Source organism: Ceratotherium simum, chromosome 20 (genome assembly GCF_057802395.1).
Source record: "Ceratotherium simum simum isolate JZ-2026a chromosome 20, ASM5780239v1, whole genome shotgun sequence".
Classification (NCBI taxonomy): Eukaryota; Metazoa; Chordata; class Mammalia; order Perissodactyla; family Rhinocerotidae; genus Ceratotherium; species Ceratotherium simum.
The window spans coordinates 36,598,452-36,619,005 of record NC_141919.1 but is presented as its reverse complement, the minus strand read 5'-3'; the positions used below and the strand labels follow the sequence as shown (position 1 = coordinate 36,619,005).

Genomic DNA, 20,554 nt, shown 5'->3' with positions numbered 1-20,554 from the left:
CAATCCGGATTCGATAACTTCTATATCTATCTGTCCACTAAGACATCTCTCTTAGGACACAACATATAATTGTAAAATATTGCAACCACAAATATATATGAGGCCTGGTATAACGAACACCCATTTACCCAAGCTTAAGAACTAATAACGTACAAATACATCTGAAGCTCCAGGTTACCACCTCAATTATATCGCAGCCACTGTCATCCCCTCTATCCAGTACCCGTCCCTACCCTCAAGCATTATTCTGATTTTGGTATTTATCATTCCCAGGCATTTTCTTTTGTTTTTACAATATTCACTACTACTTACTGCTATGCTTGGTTTTACTATACTGTAAATATAGCATTGTCTTTTAGAGCATTTAAAACTCTGACCATCCTACCTCTGTAAATCTGACTTCTCTTGCCATTCAGAACATTGGACAGTAAGGATGCCCCTGTTAATACTGCTCCTTCTGTCTTCTCGCTCAGTAACCATGGTTTCCTCCAAGATGCAGCCTTGGCCACCTTCTTTTACCTCTTGTGTCACTTTTCTCTAGATGGATGGCTCCCAGATCTGATAATTCCAGTGTTGATCTCTTTTCTGAATGTTCCTAGTTGCCTAGTCACCAGCGTGATCGGCTGTTTTCCCAAACTGAGCTCACTATGTATTCTCACAAACGAGTTAATCCTCATTTCTGTTGGTAGTGATACCATTTTTCCGTGCTCAGAATATCAGACCTTTAGCGTCATCTTTGACTCTTCTCATTTGTCACCCACATCTTATCAGTCATTTTTATCCTCTGGATTTTATCTCCACGTTGTATCTTGCTCCTTTATCTCCTGGCCCTATTGCCTGTAGTCATTTTAGCCAGATTATTATAATAGCTTCCTAATTGGTGTCTTTGCCTCTCTCTTTTCACACTTCAGTCTGTCTGTCACGCTCTTGCCAGATAAATCTTCTTAGAGGACAGTAATGATCATGCCATGCTGCTGTTGAGAAGCTTTCAGCAATTTTGACTGTTGGTGGGAAACAGGATAGATAGCAACTCTTTGCAGTGGAGGATAGGACCCCTCCTCTTATAGTTCCTATTGGCCAGTCCCCTGTCATTCATCATTGCTCTGCAAGATCCTACCTTATGTTCTGGTCAAATTGGGTCACTTCTCTAGGAATATTATTGGTTCGTCAGTTCCAGCACAAATGCTGCCTCTGCTTAGAAACTTTCTCTTACTACACCAGCTGGAAGGAATTTCCTTTTCTAAGTCCTATAGGATTCTGCAGCTGCTTCTCTTATCACCTTCTGTTTTATTAAGGTTGTTTTTGTACGTGGCTTATCTCCTGTACTGGATTGTAAACTTCTTGTGAGCAGGGACTGTGTCTTAACTTCATGTTCCCCACACCTTCTTGTACTTGGCAAGTAGGGCTTTGATCATTATTCCCTAAGAGTGGATAAAAATGTTTAATTTAAAATGTTTCTCCTTATAATAAATGGAAGAAAAGGGAGCTAGAAACTGAGCTAGTCAGGACAAAAGTGTATCCCTTATCAATTAACAAATTATTCAGTTGTTCCCACTCTGTTACTTCCATTCTCTCCAGGGTTTTTTTGTGTAATGGTTGGCTGCTGTCAGCCTTAGAGACGATTAACACTTGAAAAGTATTTGGGTGGTCAGAGGAGTATGTTAGATTTGCTTTTTTTTTTTAATCTGTTTTGATGTACTCAGTGCCTCCAAGTAATGCCATGTGCAGGGTGTACGTAATTTCTTCCCCCATCTCTCGACAGGCACTCTCGATGCCCACCCCCAATGACCCACCCCCAAATAGCCCTAATTACAAATCAGAGGACAGGCTCAATGAGCAAGACTGGCAAGCACGTTTCAGGATCCCATGTTGTGGGGTTGATCCTTCTCAACTTGAGGGATGTTTTTCTTTTCCATTTAAGCCACTTGGATACACACACACATGCGCGTGCGCTCTTGCACTGCCTAGTTAAGGTAATCTCTCGCCTAATTATTCTTTTTCCCACCCTTATTACTATCTTTCACATTCATCCTCATTCTTTTTTATTTATTTTTTATTTATTTATGTTTTTAGGAAGATTGGCCTGGAGCTAACATCTGTTGCCAGTCTTCCTCCTTTGTTCCTCCCCAAAGTCCCAGTAGATAGTTGTATGTCATAGTTGTACATCCTGCTAGTTGCTCTATGTGGGACGCCCGCCGCCTCAGCATGGCTTGATGAGCGCTGCGTAGCTCTGCGGCCAGGATCTGAACCAGTGAACCTCGGGCCACCGAGGCGGAACGCGCGAACTTAACCACTATGCCAGCGGCCTGGCCCCGATCCTCATTCTTTGATACTCAGATTGATTCCTAACACTTCTTCCCTCTGAAGAAACTGTGGGCAGCAGGACATTTAGTGGCAGTTATTTGAATGATTTTCGATGGTGATAAAATATCTGCCGCCTTCTGTCCCTTTCCTTTTCTGTCCTACCCCGTTATTTTTTCTTTCTTTCACATGGTTCTAATTTATTGTTATCACTATTTTTTTAGTAGTACCATTCACAGTAGTGGTAGTAAACTTTTAGAACTGAGGTGTAACATGCATATAGGAAACTGTGCACATCCTGAGTGTATACAGCTCGATGCATTTTTACAAGGTGATCACACCCAGAATCACCAAGTGGGCTGAGATACAGAACACTACCTGGACCTCAGAAGCTTTCCTTGTGCCTCTTGCAGCCATGACTCCCCACTGAAGGTCATCACTATTCCAGACCTAAGTCACCTTTTAGTCTTCCTCTTTTTAACTTGCTGTCAATGAGTTTCTGGCATCTTTTGGGTTTCTTAATTTTCAAAACAATCTCCAAGTTCATTAAAATTTGCTTTGTTTCAACACTTTTCCATTTAAATATGTATGTGTATAAAATGGTGCATGTGGTTTTCTGAAGATTTTGAAACTTAAAGTATACTGGTGTTTCACTTTTTAAATTTATTTTTTAGGTTTGTGAATTTCATATAAGGGGTACCATCAGTAGAGTTGCTCTTTTCTGTGATGATTTTAAAAGCAGTGTTGGATTTCCTCGGTGTCTGCGAATCTCAGTCTTCCTTCCTGACAGTCATTTAAACTATTATTTTGACATCTTCACTGGGGATATAAGCTGCTTGGCCCACAGACTTTAGAAGGAAGTAAATAAAAAAATTAATACTATCTTTACAATCCTTGCAGCTCTTCATGGTCATACAAAAGTAATTCCCCACTCTGTGCTGCCCAGCCTGTTTTTTGAAACTCACTTAAGGAAACACATCACTGGTTCTTTTCCTTTAGAAGATTTTCTCATAAAACACTGACTTTAGTGGGGCCAGCCTGGTGGCGTAGTGGTTAAGTTCGTGCACTCCACTTTGGTGGCTCAGCGTTTACAGGTTCGGATCCCGGGCGTGGACCTACGCACTGCTTGTCAATCCGTGCTGTGGCGGCATCCCACATATAAAGTAGAGGGAGATGGGCACGGATGTTATCCCAGGGCTAAGCTTCCTCACCAAAAAAAAAATAATAATAATAAAACATTGATTTTAGGATATGCTAGGAAGAAGCCATTGTCATTGTTTGTACCTGAGAGGAAATGAAGAAAGTCACTTTTTTGTTTTTAAACCAAAACAGGATAGATAAAATGTTTGATCTTTTGGAGGCTTGAGATTCACGCTGACCTCAGATGCTTTTGCATCTGCAAATGTCTTGATTCTAAGGATTCGTCCTTTCCTAACATTTTATAAACTACCTCATCTACCACACCCTACTCAAATCTTTTTTGTTTTTTTCATAGTGTATCAAGGGATTATGGCATTTGGATATATCCTTGATGTGTTTCTCTGAAATTGAGCCCCTGATTAGGCTGTCAGCAGATGCTGTATCACATTGATTGTTCTAGTTGGTACAGAGACAAGTGTCAACCAGAGTGGTTTCTCCCCTTTGCCATAGAAAGATGAAGCTTTTAGGTAGTATTTGCTTATGGGGGATGTTTATGCCACTATTTAAAATGATTTAAACCTGTGTCCTATTCAAACCTTATTTTAGGAGGCCTGTTTTCCTCTCGTAGTCTGAGGTCACATAATGATGTTTCAGGACACAAGCTTTCTACCTCAGTGTAGGTGATCAATTTTTTTTTGACACAGCAGTTATTATTTTTATTTTTTGTTACATGCTCTAATATGGTATTCCTGTGAGTAAACATCAGAGCATTTAGAACCCACAATACTTTGGCAAAAAACAAACTAACCGAAACCCGAAGCTATGCCTGCATGTCATGTTTACAACTTGGACCATGATCTTTTGTCCCCTGAAATCTTCAGGCTCTTCTGGCTGAGGTTTCTATATGTTGAAATGCCCATCCCAGGCTGCCTGAGCCATCTGGAGAAAGTGTAGTTGTAAACACGATGTGACATGTACAATCTTAACACAGTAGAGAAGAGAGGGGTCAGGGATAGAGACTGGCAATCAGAGAGGACAACACCATTTTTTTCTTCTTTCATTTAAGTCTGTAAAGATCCTTAATTGCATTTTGAATTAGTTAATCCATGAGCTGTTAACCAGAATTTATGTCCCAAGTTTTTAGAGAATAAGCAGTGTCTCCAAAGAGGAAGATTTATAGAAGAATACAGGTGCATAGTTCAGTTCGTTCACACACGAGCGGGCACTGGGTTGGCTTCAGTAGCTGGCGTGCATGCATCATGTTTTTAATCTGGATTAAAGATGGCTACATTCAGCTTTGCCTGCATCATCTAATAAATTGAAACACGAATGAGAATTGTTAACTCAAGAAAAGTTTTTCAGTTTTCTTAAAGTTTAAATATAGGGATACAACTAGTAAATTCAGAAGTTTTCTTCATGATCATCACACTTGACTGCTGTGGAACACTTGGCTGTTGAAAGAGCATGCTTCATCCCTTACCAGGCTGCTAATGGAAGGAAATTAGGAGCCAGTGGAGAGGGTAAGGATTTAGGTGTAAATGATCGGTGAATTGTGAAGAAGAGCACCTTAATGTGTAGAGATAAGTTCATATCAGAAGTCTATCTTCACAGCTGTTTTTTCATCTCTCCTTCCTTTCCCCCAAAACATGCAGGCACAGCAGAGTAATAGTTCATCTTTTTAAGTGGTTTTTTTTGGGTGAACTTTTCACTGTCCTCCCATCAAATTACATATGTGACTCCAGGGAAAACAGGCAGCTTAGATTATGATATAATTATTCACCAAGGGAAAGCCTCAGTTGAAATTATTGTTAGTTTTACGTTTTCTCTTTTCTTTTCTTTATAGCGAGTCAAAAATTTTTCCCCCTTAACCTCATGTAGAAAATGAAACTTTATACAATAAAATAGGGATGGCAGGTTTCACAAGGGAAAAAGGTTGCTGTCAACTTTTTTCCTCAGGAATATGGAAATTTGGGTGGATTATCTGTTCAGAGGAGGTTTCCTTTATTAATTCTTTTTCCTTTTTTCACTTAAGACATCTGTTAACATTTCATACAGCCCAACAGATGTTGCAAAGCAAGTCCCATACTTTGTTCTCAAGAAAAATGACATTTCCTCAATTGGCTCCCCCACCTCTGTGACTGGGCCCAGCCTGCTGCTTCTGCATAATTTGCATATATTAAGTTATATACCTTAATGCCGGATGAATTTGTAGCTTCAGCATTATTTTTATATGGTAAAGTCTGATTTGATTAGAAGCTAGTTTACGTGTTGCTTTAGAGTTAAGAAAGGCCATAACATTTAAAAAATCTCCTTTGAGAATAGTAACCTAATTCCACATATAGGATTGGATGGCCAATTATTAAAATTTTTTTTCTGTAAAATAAGTGAATTACAAAAGCTTGAGTTGTTTTGCCATAAGGAAGTGCTGATTGTCATGTGATGTGGAGCGTCATTTTTATTATTTTGGCAAGAACAGGGACAGTTTTGTCTTGACAAGCCATTAGATGAATACCAGCATGTGTCACATGAAAAACCACTGATCTTTAACCTAGCTCTGTACTTAACCAAGCCTGGAAAACGAACAGTGAATAAAAGAAGAGCAAAGGCCAGTTTACTGTCATTACAGATTACAGAATCTGTTAATAGCTGCTGAACTGAACCCAGGGAATTGCAGGTATTGTTCCATGAACCAGCAGAAGTCCTAGAGATGCTTGTTAACGCATCTTATATACACAAAATGTGTATATAAATTATACATTTATTTGATATTTGCTTAGGATTTACATTGTTGGAAATATAGCTAGAAAAAATGAAAATCCTTGCGTACTTTCTCAGTGTACTAAATGCATGCCTTTATCACAAAACCATGTATATTTACATAGACGTATCTCAATGAGGTTTCCCTACTCCCAGTTATGGAACTTTTTTTAAGAAAGCAATGTGCTTTTAAGGAAATGATTAATAAGTATTAAGAAGAAAAGAAAAACCATGCAACCCCCCCCCCCCAAAAAAAAAACCCCACAAACATACATACAAAACAAAATCCTTTGCTCATTCTTTAGGCATTCATTGTGGCTGATATTTGCACCTACATGTGATTTTTTTTTTTTAATGGAGGGAAAAACCTAAACCCACCTCAATACCCAAATATTGGAAAGATCAGTAACATTTTAAACAGTCAGTGGTGGGAATTATCGCTTACAGAGCTAACAAGAAAGAACACACTTTCTTACTCTGCTGGTGGAATTGCATTGTGCCTCCCTGTAGTCTTGTTATCCCACACTAACTGAAATGCAAATTCTTTGCAACTAATTGGATCTCATTGAGGGTACATGCACAGTATGTAGTTATATGCAAAAGGGTTTTAAAAAATAAAATTTTTCTGTAATTACAACTTTTAATTACTATCTAAAACATTGGCATCTATAGTATAGGTTTAGAATATATGTATGTCTAACTTTTCTTACAGATTACTCAAAAACATGAGCTATGAAATGCTTAGTAAGGTACCAGGTCAAAAGTTAGGGGGAAAATGTTTATTTACTGCAGTCTATAAGTTAGATTTTATGAGAGTCCTGTGTAAATGAAGATTTTTTTTTTTAAGTTTAGGATTTAGTATCTTAGAGCCAGTATACTGAAGTCATGTTATAGTGTAATCCTTTTTCTTGGAACATTTTGAATGTTAAAACATCATAAACATCAGAAATCACTTCCAAAAGCTATTGTCTTTTTGTTTTTTCCTTCAGTTCTCCAATCTGTTTTAACATCGTAAGCTGCATTTGAGTTTCTTACTTTGTGTAAGGGTATTTCTGCTATGTGTTGTGGTGAGGAGGAGGTATTCACATTCCCATAATGTCTTTAATAACTTGGGTGCCACTTAGACCTAGTTGGTGTACTTCTTAATTTCCACGGTCCATCTCTCACTGTCAGTAAATGTGGGAAAGCCAACACATAGCCTTTCGTATTTGCGATTCTTTAACCTGAAATACCTGGAATCAGGGCAGCCAAAAAGCCTTTACTGTGGAAGTGATGCCTACTTCCACCCCCCTAGTTTTAAATGACTTTAATACAAGTGATTCCAGATAGTTATTCCATAATCTGCAGACTATAGAGTGAATGGACAAACTCAAAGTCATCTTTGTGCCTTGTAGGTATATTTTTTGTACCTGTGTCCTTAAACTGATATAAGTGTTCTTGCTAGACAGAAGATTACCTAAGATCAAGGACTCTACATGCCATGTTTGTATGTGGCAAGAGTGGCAAGTTCAAATCATGCATTTTGGGGGTTTCTAGAGGAGTCAAATTTGTATTTTCAAAACTTGATTTAAAAATGTTTGAAACTTCAAATCTGCAAAGCATAGCATGTGTATATGCTTGAGGTTTTTGTTTTTGTTTACTCATTTATTAAGTCTTTGGGTTAATTGCTGTCTCTTATTGTAATAAAGCTTGTCCTCTTTGTAAACTAGTCTTACAAACTAGTTAAAATTTTGCTTGATCCAATCCATTTAGCAGGTGCAGTATCATGTGACAGATTTGTTGTGAAAAAATATTTTAAACCTTAGAAAGATATCCTGGTGCTTTTGAGGCTTACACCCTGGCTGTAATATGCAGGTACTAGTTACATCGCAGACCCGTTTCATCTAGAGCAACCTCAAACCTTGATATCTGAGAGAGCTCAGTTTGCCCACACTGGGTAGCATTTGTCAGAAGACTGCTGGCTGGGCAGCCCAGATTTGGATGTATTAGCTAGTCAGCCTAATAACCCTGTACAGACTGTATTGATTTTCTAGGAGAGAGTTTATGAACTAAATAAACTTGGGGTTGGTGTCTTAATAAACTGCTTCTCTCAGTCTGTCACATTTAGTTACGGAGCTGTGCAGTTTAGGGGGAAAAAAGGCTAATTCTGTTACAGATTGTTCACAGCAGGGCCTCCAAATTAGCCCTTTGTTTTGTAATGCCACCTTGCTTGGGCCCGCTTTGAGCACATTCCTCAGTTTTGCCCTAATGAGTTGCAACACTGATAATGTGGCTGATGATCTTTCATTGATTTCACTATCACTTGCTTGTCTGGTAATTGATCCGTTGCTGAGCCTCTAGTTAATTATATCGGCTTTGACATGGCCCGGTCCACGGGGAATTTCAAGTCTTGCAGAATAACAGTTTTAATAAAAGAGTCTATTACTGCAGGTGCTTGCTGCTGCATGCCAGTTGATTTTTGTGTTGTTAGTGTGTTTGTGTGTGTGTATGTGTGTGTGTGTGTGTGTGTGTGGTGCAGGGGAAGGTCCCTGGGAAAGAAGAGGACTGCAGGACTGAAAGAAAGAAGGGGTAGGGGGCTGCAAGAAGAGGAAGAGGGAGTGAAGGAGAGAGGAAGGAAGGAGGGGGAGCTGGTGGGGGGCAGAGCAAGAGGCAGGCGAGAGAGGACACGCAGGCAGAGCGATACAACAGAGGCTGAGAGGAGCGAGGAGGAAGCTTGCTATTGACAGTGTCCTTAAGCCTCCCACAAATAACAGCCATTAGTGGGAAGGTCAGGAGCTGAGCAGGCAGCTTGACTGAGGCACTGAGTGCCACTTCAGAAATCAAGAGGCTAGCAAATTTTAGAGGGAGTTTAAGTGGGTAATAGCCAGCCGTAAAGGTACAGTCACTGTTGACAATTGACTCATAGGGGCTTCTCCTGCCCTCCCCCCTCAAGAATATTTTTATGGACCACAGGTGGACTTAATATATTTTAAGGCAACAATTCTTCGGGTTCTTGTTTGTTTCTTCTCAGATATTGAATTTGCTGCTTTTGAGACTTTTTTGTGCTTAATGGTGGTGAACCGGAGGGAAGTTTAACAGAAAAGCTTTCAGGAGATGTCGGTTCTAGAGGGGAAGGCACATTTGTGTCAACATAGTGTACGTTTTCTCATCTTTTCTCATTGTCCACTAATGACACAGAGCTGCCATGGAAGCTCTTTTCTGTTTCTTCTGTTGTTTCAGAGAGTAAGGTTTATTGTTATTCTTGAGTTAAGGAGGAGCAAGGAGAGTGGTACATTTGTCCTCGATATTTGTAGGTGGTTGAAGATTAATGTTCCTTACATTTTAAGTTTAGGGAAGGATGGCTTTTTCCTGCTGACTACTTTTATGAGATGACATGAATTTAGCTTTCCATTTCGAAGTTACTCTTTATGTACAGTGCATTTTGTTCAGTTCTCCTTTTCCATAAATAAGGTAGATAAATACTCTCTAATAAATAGATGTTTTGTTTTAAAACTGGTTTAATTAAGAATACGACATGCTATCGCGGTTATATTTCATCAGGCAGCAAAACATTACAGAATTTTCCATCGAGATCTTGAATGAAAAATGGAGTTCTTTTTATATTCATTACTTTTTGCCTGAAATGGGACAGGCTTTTTTTTTCCATCTTTTTCTTTTTTATGATTTGAAAGGATATTGTAGATGCTTCATTCAGGAACTTTGAACAAAGGATTTTTTTCTACTTTTGAGCTTTAAGAAAAGGTGCACTTTTTTCCTTTGCCATTCAGTTTCTTATTGCTTAACATCCAATTTAGTAATTAATGACCTGAGGAACTGGATATTAAGTAATATGTATTTGTTTTGCAAATGTTTATTGTGCTTCTTCTATGTTCAAAAAACTGCTAGGTTTATTTATTTACTTTTTAGAGTGTAAGGTCACGTCTCTATGTCTGTTATTTTCTCTAGGAGTTTATATGTGGTTATAAATAGCTCAGCACATAGTATATGACTTTTAGAAGCTAACATTTAGACAACAGCTGAGCCAACTTTACATTCTCGTACAGCTGAATATTTTTCTTTCTTCTAGTGTAATTAGAAAAAAAATGTTTAAGCATAGCAGTTTACAAATGTTAAAGCAAGACTGATGTCAGATATTGCATGTTATCCCCGAAAGCATCGTTGGGAAAAATTCCCTAGGAAGGGCCCTAGCTTCTCCTCGCCCGAGGGCTGTCCATGATCATGGTGCTGCTTGGAGTGTGCATAAGTGAGTCTCTATCTGTGTGTCTGGAGAGGGGTTAGTGCAGGGTGTCATTTGGTGCCTGACAGTGGAACAGTGCAGTTGACTCCTAGCTCTGCTATCCAATGACATGCAGTGGCTGAGAGTTTGAAGCTGATGGTTGGGTCTCCAGTGCTGCCTGCACACCTGACAGGCAGCTGTTAAACTGAGCAAAGGCAAGCTCGGGGAGTCACAATCTATGCATAAATGATAGGGGTATCTGTGCAGAAGGTGCGAACGAAGCTCTGACCCCCTCCCTCCCCCAAATCTCCCCCTTCCCAAATGAAATGCACAGTTCAGCCAGCTTCTTAACTACACTACACTCCTGCTACTGGCTGCCAAGAGGCTCAAAAAATCCACCTTCACTTTTCAGTCAGAAGAGGCAGAAGTGGATGTGAGAGAAAGAGAGACACAGAGAGACAGAGAGCCAAAGAGGGCAAGAGACTTGACTTTAAGAGACTCCTGTACTGACAACTCCATGCAGTTCGGAACCAGAACGACTGCGGCTGAACCAGGGTTCATGGGGACATGGCAAAACGCTGACACTAACCTCTTGTTCAGAATGTCCCAACAGGTAAGTTACTTTCATTTTTTTTTTTTAAAGAAACCTTGAATTGTTATATGCACTTTTGTTTCTGGTTATTTTTCTTTCTACACATTTTTTAAAATGATCCCTTCGCAGTTGGGCTCGCTTTTGTCATATAACCGTGGGACTGGAATGTGCAGGGTGACTTCACGCTTTCCCTGAGGGCTCCTTAAAAGAAAAAGGGGAAAGGATCCTGAAGGGAAAGCAAGCCAAGGCATTTGTTGCAAAGTTTCACAGTACAGCCTGGGTCATGGGAAGACGTTGTTTTCTGTTGAACATTAAAACAAAAAAAGCCACCGCCCAGCAAATGTATCTTTCTCTCTCTGTTAATCACTTCATCCAAGTGTCTGCGATCTCGGAGGAGGTTCTCCGTCCAAACAGTCATAAAATGCAGGGGCCCCTCCGCACAGCCCGGCCGACTGGATGGGGCGGGAAGCCCCTCGGCTCCGATCCGAGCAGCGGAGGCTGGGCGGGCATCGCGGCCCGCCGAGGGTCCCGCGGCGGCGGCGGCGTGCGTGCCGGGCTGTGCCGGCCGGTCCCAGCTCGCCCGCGCCGCCCGCCGCCTGCGCGCTCGCCCCTGCGCTCCCCGCCGCGCCGGCTCCGGCTCCCGCACGCTCGCCCGCCCGCCCGCCGGCCGGCCGGCGCACTCACACTCGGGCGCAGCTCCTCCACGGAGCCGCTCGTCGGTCCGGGCCGCGTCGGAGGCAGCTGGCTGTGCGGGCTCTGCCGGGCGAGACGTGTGAGTGCGAGGCCGGCGGCAACTGATCATTAATCACCGAGCGAGCCGGCGGCTCGTACCCTGCGCGCGGCGAGGCGCGCCCTGCGCGCCCGGCTCCTCTTGCACAATTGCTGGCTCTGCGGCTCCGAGGGGGAGCGAGGGTGAGAGGAAGCGAAGGGAAACAACCCAGAAACTTTCATCTTGGACTGTGCTCAAGCGAGGGAGGGAAGTTCCCTGGTGCCTCCCTCCTAGACACGTCTTGCTTTTTAAAAGCCTACCCCAAACCCACACAAAGCAAGTTAGTACGATATTATCATCCGCACGGCACGAAAGTATTACTGACAAATATACTTGGATTTTAAGCAGATGGCAATTAAGAAATTGGTATTGTTCCACTCATTTAAACAATGTTGCAGCTGCTTTCTTAAAAAAAAAAAAACAAAAACCTGTTTTGCTTGTAAGAGATCATGAGAATTGAATACTTTATTGCGTTAGTTTAGGTTTTTTAAAGTATTGATAACGAAGGAAAGAAAACAATTTGCCAAGCTATAGACTGCACAAGTTTAGAAATACATCTGCAAAAGACAGTGCACAGAGCCAGGGTTTTGTAGCATTTAGCTAGCGAACAGTTTTATCACACAGTTCTAGATAGGATAAACGCATTTGAATAAGGTGTATTTTGACATATCCTGTAGAGGGACCCTGATTACTGCTGATACAGTAAGCTGGGATTTAAATGCAATCAACATAAACCCAATAAGCAACTCTTTATGTGCAATTTCCCTTTCTTGCAAGTTAAAAAGTTCATTTCCTCACGGAGATACTGCTTCTCATTGCAGAATGCTCTACGAGGTGTGTTTCTGAGGCACATTCCTGCCTGGGTGGCTCTCTTCGTGGTTGGAACACAGAGTGTGTTTTGACTGACCTTAGGACTAAATAACTTGTGCCTCACTTTAAAAATTAGATGTCACCTTCAGGGTTTTCCTTGAGTCAGTGGAGGTCAGAGGTGTGTGTGTGTGTATGTATATCTGTGTGTGGGTATGTTGGAAGGGAAGATTGGTTTAGGTCTCCCTCTAGCTAGAAAAGAGTTAATAAAAACCAGATAGAGATAATGATCAATTGATAAATGGCTATTGAACCACATAGATGGTGTTAGATTGCTTCTTTGGCACTAGCCCATTTCCAAGTAGATTTGAATCTAAGGGGACTTTAAGTTGTGGAAAGCATTTTAGCTAAAAAACAAATAAAGTAAATTATATAAATGATGGATCAGAATTAGGAAAATAATTTGAAATCGCTGAGAGAGAGAAACTTGTACAACAAAGCTATTATGATGTCTTTGATCCAGCTGTGATTCTGGGTGTATAAAAATCTGTTTTGTGTGTGCATGTATCATAGTGAGCATCAGTGACTATATGAAGAGAGTAGAAATATAGGGAAGTAATTGATACATAACGGATGCTATATAAAAGTATATAATATTATACTATTTACTAAACAATAGTACAATAAAGGAAAAAATCACAATTTTAAAAAGTGTTGTGATTTAACTGTATATATTTAACTATATATGTTTTCTTTATTTTTTGGTTTAGATGTAGTTAGCGATTCCCCTCCTCTTCTTTTTTTTCCCTGTCCTGGTTACTAAATGTTTACCTCCTGTGCATTTTTGGAAGGCATGTAAAAGAGGGTATGAGTTGACACGCTTTTTTTTTCTCCTTCAGGATGACATTTTAGTTTGTATAAATATTGTGTAAACTTAAATTCAAACTGTGTATAAATGTAAAAATATATGTGCTGTAATGTTTAATATGTTTATTTTCCTTACAGTTCATCAGCAATGCTGATTCAGAGTGTGTGTGTATATATGCGTGTGTGTACAAGAAAGACACTTTTCTTGAAATGATGTCTCTTGAAGCCAACAGTTTCAAGAAATAGTAGTTTCAATATACACATTAAGCCAGCTTTTGTCCTACTTAGTACAGGTAAAAAGTTTGTCCAGTTTCATCAAGTGTACAGAATTCTGTGTATCTCATTGCTAGGACATAAATAGGTTTTTCTATATTATGATTATTTTAATTTCTAAGAAAAAACTAATTTAGCTCATAAAAGGAATAAAATTTATTGGTTATATTTTTTATTTCAAAGTTTTCTGTAATAATATAAAAACTATAAGATTCACCTTATCATTTTTTTAAATATTGGGGAACACTAACTAGTAGGTTTCAAAACTGAGTTATAGAGAATTCACCATCAGTATTATTTAACTACAGCAAAACTTGTAGTGGGAAATAGCTCATGAATACTGAAATTTAATAATCTAGGTTTGTGTTTTCTCTAGGTAAGTTAGGAAGTAGGGATATAAAAATCTTTGCCTTTTGTTTTGTGTGAGCCAAGTTAGATCTGCTTATATGTAAATTTTTCAGTCTGTCTAGTGCTTACAAAAAGACATCACAATCCGAAGCCAATTCAGATTTGGTGGAATTAAGTATGTTCCCCTAAAGTTCGAGTATGACAATTAGACTGCGTTTTCCTGCCTTGATTCATTTTTCTCCCATATTCAAGTATGATTTTTTTCAAAAGGGATCATATTTTTCCATACAGACAAATATTTGATAACCTTAAAGGGCACGACTCTTGACTTGTGTAAAGGGAGCTCTTCTTTGGGTCACTTTGATCAGTGACAGTCGAGATTGACCAGAAGCCCTTTGCTCGTCTTCTCTGTTAATCTCTTGGAGTCCAGAACGTTATTTGCCCATTTTAACCTCAGGAAGTATTGTTGAAAGCAGAACATCAGGCCTGCTTTTAGAATTTTTTTAAATCAGGTTTTAAAAGGTGATTTTTCTATTTCTGTAAATATTTTGTGCTCTTTTGAGAGAATAGCAAATAAAATTCTTTGTCACTACCTCAGGGGATGCAGTAGTCTAATATGTTTTGAAATCTTTTCAGAAATGAAACCGTACCAGGTAAATGGCTCTAGCCCACGTTTTACAGATTACTAGAGGCAGTTACCTTTTATTATTGGTGAGGTATATTTAACCTGTTTCAAATAAAATGTAGATCCCTTAATAAGGTCTCTTTTCAGACAGGAGTGAAATCCTAAGTTAGAATTATAAATGACTCTGTGCATGATTATGTAGTAATTTAGGATTCACCCAATGATGTAACACAATTAACAACATAATTTCATTGTGAAACTGTGTCTTATTAAAGAACAACTGTCTGACATTCTCTTACAGTTGCTTTATTTAACTTCAAGCAAATATTATTAGTAGTGACATTTTTCTATTGTGCATTAGATTCTCTCATTAGCATGATGTGTTAGTTATCACCAGAGAAATCATTTCCTAGATAGGTGAGGGGCAAACCAAGAAAGCTAAAAATTAAATCAACGATTTACATTAACACTAGAGCGTCTGCTCACCAGAGATATGACAGAGTAAAGCAAACTTTCTTACTAATATAAAATCTAGCACATTTCAGAGAAGTGATAAATAAAATATATTGTGAGAAATATATAACATCACTGGAATCCATTTAAAAGCATGTTCGATATGAATTTTTCTCCCAGTAGTATTTCAGTTCTTTGTATTCATATAGGCAAATGCAGTTTCAGTTTTGTTGAATCTATATTTTAGAGTGGAAATGGTGGTTTTGTCTGACTTCCTACCCCCCCCTCAATAATTTGAATGTTTGTTCACTAACAGTTTGAAAGGCACATATACAGTTTTTCTTACAAGTCAGATGCCTAATTGTATATCGTGGTTTGATCCTTCTGTATAGTTCATACAATACGTTTTTATTCTCATTTCTGTCCCCTTCATGTAGACATCCCTTTTAACATAGGATGTATGTTCTTATTTAATCAGAGCCCCGAGTAAAGCAGTTGATAGTTAATGGTCTTTGAAAATGACTTTCATTGCCAGGCTTCGTCCATCCTTAGGTTTCTGCACTTTTCCCTCCTCCCTTTTCACTCCCCTTCTTACAGTTCGTGTGTTTTAGTAATCAGATCTTACTAAAAAAGGATTAAATTGACCAAACTTATGGTCTTGATGCTAAAATAAATATTTGTATTATATTAGGAGGCATGTAATTTCAGCCTGTTGAATTACTAGGCTGCCACCTCCAATTTAGTTCCCCTCCCTAATTTGAGTGATAATGTGTTTTATTTTGAACTTTTAACTATAGACACATATTCAAATATAATTCTTTACCTCCATTCTGATAATGTAGCACTAAAATAGGAATATTTGGGTAATTTATAAAATGCAAACTATAGCATGGAGACAGGTGCTTGTGTGTTGATCTGTACTTTGTAAGTCTGTGTATACCATGCAGACTTCACTTAATAGATACTGTCTAATTTGTAATGCAATGAGAAAGTAGTAGGTCATATATATGGTGTTTATGTACATGTGAATGCAAGTAAAGCACGCCCAAGCATATTCTCAGATGTGTATGTGGTATATGTTAAAAACCTGTGTACACATTTCAGGTTTATTTTCAACATGATACGTTAAGTGAATTTGCACATAGTAGTTGATCATTTTGAAATTATTTTTCTCATAGTTCTGTCTTCTGCACACTGGTATTGTGTGTTTGTATAATTTGTAAAGCCTTTTACTAAGGTGAGTTAAGTAACCACAGTTGAAAAATAAATCCCTAAAGGTGCGGATATCTTATCTATAATTGTAGGTATTTTTCATAATTACATTTATGAGCATATCTTAACGTTCACTGATAAATCCAATTATTCATGCATGGCTTTATGGAAATCTGATTAATATAGTGACAGGACAGATTTGGGCTACCACAGCAGCACATCCTCCCACTCCCGTGTCAGGGTTAAGAGCCGCGGCAAATCCTCCCTAACTAATTAGATGCTGAGTAAGGCATCTCTGAGAAGTTGGGGAAAAAGGGAATGGGTCACAGCCAAAGCAGGATTGCAAGGACTGCTGTGATAGTGAAAGCATTCAGGTTTGCCAGGTCATTGTGACACAGGGAGCTGATTCCAAAGGAACAGACCATTACAGATAGTGAGCTGGCGTCATCCACTTCAATGAAAAACAAAAATTCTAGTGTTCTCCCTTCCCACCTTAACACGCATCACACACTCGCACTTAAAGAAAGTTAGATTGGGCATCCACCCTTATCAATCTGCAGAGCTTTGGGGAGGATTTTCCTTATAAACGTGAATAGCTAATGACTCTGTACAGCCGAAGAGATACTCTCTCAACTTGAGACTCTTGATTAGAATATATATATCTCAAAAGGAATGAGAGAAGAAACTGGAATTTGCTTTTAGCTTGTGTCTATAATTTGAATCATAGGGTTTGAACTGACCTAGGAATTAACTCCTTTTGTTCCACAGAGTGTTTTCAGGGAACTTGGTGGTAGTGGGGAGAAAAGAGTGGGTCGAGGGATGACTTTCTCAGTGAGAGAAATTTTCTCTGGGCCTCCCTGCTTGCTATTGTCCAAAGAACATGGAATATAATGGTTCCAAGATTTCCTTTCACATGAGGTTTGGAGCCTGGTTTGTTATGTACGTAGATTGAATTCTTCACCACGTGAAAATCCTCTCGTACCTCTCGTGGTATGTTTTTGCCACTATACGACCACCCTTCTCTAGACCTTGGTCAGAAGATTGTCTGGGGGTTGCAGGAAATGATTGATTTCACCCCCATCTGCCAAAGCTGATGCCATTTTTATTTCCCGAAAAGCAGCTGGCTTCCACATTTTGCTTGGCTTCCACATTTTGCTTGGTGATCCTCATCCACTGAAGGACTGGGGAGAGGGGGAGAAGGGGACTCAGACTCTTTCAAGGAACTTTGACATCTGTTTTTAAGCCTTAGAGAAATGAAGGAAAAGAGGCATAATTTGGGAATAATAACCTTTATATGCTGACATACAAGCAAAACAGTGTGGAAAAGAGGGAATTTGTTTTCTGTAAGGCAAACTAATAAACAGGCAGGAAAAATCAGGTGAAAAAACATTCTGAGCAAGTCAAGCTCTAAGACGTTTTAATATGTGCGGATGACATCCCAAAAATGATGCTCGGGGCTGTGACATCCAAGGTACCCACATCTCACTGAGCATGATCTGTACTGCCTTTTCCCTCCCCAGGTTTAAAAGGAAGTTTAGAGAATAGGAAAAATAAAAGTATTGGTTCTTTTTTAATTTGTACATTCCCTATAGGAAGCCTAGTAAATCGCATAGTGTACATTCAAACCCTAAGGTGAAAAATTTATGGCTGGAGTTCATTTAGTTGAGGACAGTGTGCAGTGTCATTCTGTTCAAACACTCTGTAGCATTTCGTGCCACAGAGTCCAAGATCAGGAGTAGAGAGGATGCCCTGTATCATTTCTTCATTCACAGAGCCTTCCTTAATGGAAATGCTTGTGGAAAAACAACGCATTACTCCAACTGGCTAGCTTAGAAATCAGATTCTCAGCTTATTAATCATCATTCCAATTAAAAAAAAAAGAATTGATCCTTTAACAACAAAATAATATTCTTTTGTTTTTCTTTAATTAAGCCCATCAGTTTTTCATTTCTCTCTGTTAAGAAAATGAAAATAATCTTGAACGGTAGGAAGTTACTCATTGAAACACTGATTCTCTTGAGCATATCTGACATCTTATTTACTCAATATTTTTGGACTGTAGTGTTATTTTGCTACTGTCTTGAGGGTTTGTGTGTTGTTTGGTGGGAGGGGGGTCGGTTTAAGTCTTATTTCCATTTGGTTGGCAGCAATTTACTTAATGACCTAAATACACGGTTGGTCTGTTCTTCCTATTCCCATAGACCTAATTTCTTTTTCACTTTATTCTCCTTTTGCCTCATCTCTCTTTTTTCTCAATTTCTCCTTACTTTCACTGGCTCTTTTTGCCATAACATAAAGGAATTGAAATGCACCTGAAACGTAACAGTAACTGAATGAGGCATCTTTTTGCCCATACATCATTCCGGCAGAAGTGTGGGGAAGAGGTGCCGCCCTCAGATGTGGTCCTCAGTGTCTTAGTGCTGACAGGACCACTGTCCTGAGTTTTGCTACGTAAGGGTTCTGTAAGTAAGGGCGTGATAAAAACGTGTAACCAGGGGCCCAGCTTATCATTCAAAGGCGTTGACAGGCAGCTCAATTTGATCCTTCGCCCGTGTAAGAAAGTACTTAGCTGAAAAGAGATTTTGCTTTTCTATTTTTCTTCTTTTTTAAAAAAAGTAATTCTTGGATTCATTATCTTGTACAGTTAGACTTACGTCTACACAAGAGAGCATTTCCTTAGACAGAGGAAAACATGTAAAGTTTTCCTTCAGTAGGTTGACGATATGACTCTGAGACAAACTGTGGTTAATAAGAGTTAACGGAAACATTTAAAAAAGGAATTGAAATGACGGCAGGCCTAATATTAATGGATGACATTATGCAATTTAAAACCTGCAGTATACATAACACAATGAGGAGGATTCACTGCTGTTTTGTATTTAGTAAATTTTAACTTGTCTTACACGGCAGAGAGATTGTTAAAATTGACAAGATTAAAAAATATCATTCTACATGGGAAAGACATAGCTTCCAGTATTGTACCTGCTGTGCTTGTGTGTGACTGTCATGAATTTTTCAACTTTATTAAGATGTCTTTTAATGGCTATTTGTTCTCTAGATAGTTCTTCAGGACTCATATTTGATGATCAGAGTGCCTGAACGGGGGGATTTGAAAAGAAAAATTTTAGGATAATGAATATTTTGCATGCCCAAAATAATTACTTTCAGCCGGCTTAACGTAATAACAAAACTAATATTAAAATGAGAACCTCCATTAGTAGTGTTTTCATAATGTTTTTTTTTCTTCCATTAAAATGTAAGAAAGATATCATTGACTTAAATCATTAGGATGGCTATTTGGGACACCTAATCAGGCATAGGTAGAGAAAGCTACCCACTACTGTGCCTCTGCCAGTGCTGGAGGGCAGTGGTCTTGACTGGGAAGCCACTTGCAAGATATGGGAGGATAATTATACACTGAGCATATTCATGAAATTGTCCCTTGAGTGAGAATGCCTGCAAACATTCTCTGTTGACCTTGTGTCAGAACCTAACACAAGAGTCAGCTAGATTATCTGCTGCTTTATCTAATACTGCTTTTCTTTTATTCTTTCTTTTTTAAGTATAAATGTTATTGAGTACCAGAAAGAACCCAAACCAAAGCCCTGCTCTAGACTTTGTGGAAAGTCTTACTGTCTTGCTATGGACAGTATTAAAAATCCCATATTGTTATGTGGCAGGGCAGTGGTATGTGGTGCACAGACATGCAGAAAGTGTGTACACCTGTCCCTTGGTTGGTTATGGGAATTAAGTGATATATTTCCAGGTTTGTTGAGGATTTGTGAATGGCTGCCCCAAATGCAATGAGTGTATGGATGGCTTATCCTAAAACAGAATTCCCCATCTTAGGAATCACATTTTAACGATTCCTTATACCTTGTTGCTTTTGCTCCTTGAGCATAACTTGTTGGTGAAGCTGTGTCCTTCATTGGGAAATAGCCTGATTGATTCTTATTTTCGGAATCATCATTTTTAACCAGTGAGAAACTACAGTTCTCTTTAAATAAGTTAGAACTAAGCTGGGATAGAGATACCAAGACTAGACTCTTTGACTCAAGCTTCAAACATCTCATCATTTCCCTTCCCAGCCACTTTTTTTTTTTGTTTGTTTTATTGACAACTTTGGAAAGTAATCATGGGACTGAATAAATCTTAAAATATGTTACCAATCATATTATCTACTAAAGAGAGTTG

At 39.0% G+C, this 20,554-nt stretch overlaps 1 protein-coding gene across 10 annotated transcripts in view; it reads left to right on the top strand.

Moving 5' to 3' along the window:
• The window catches only part of BNC2 (basonuclin zinc finger protein 2), a 414,875-nt gene that overhangs the window by 117,460 nt on the left and 276,861 nt on the right, over window positions 1-20,554 (top strand). For 8 of the 10 annotated variants that reach the window (XM_087444628.1, XM_087444626.1, XM_087444630.1 and 5 more), the window contains exon 2: window positions 10,827-11,027. The exons of the other annotated variants lie outside the window; for them this stretch is intronic. In XM_087444628.1, the coding sequence (XP_087300754.1) occupies window positions 10,827-11,027 (201 nt within the window). The remainder of the gene's footprint in view (window positions 1-10,826; window positions 11,028-20,554) is intronic. 10 annotated transcript variants of the gene reach the window in all.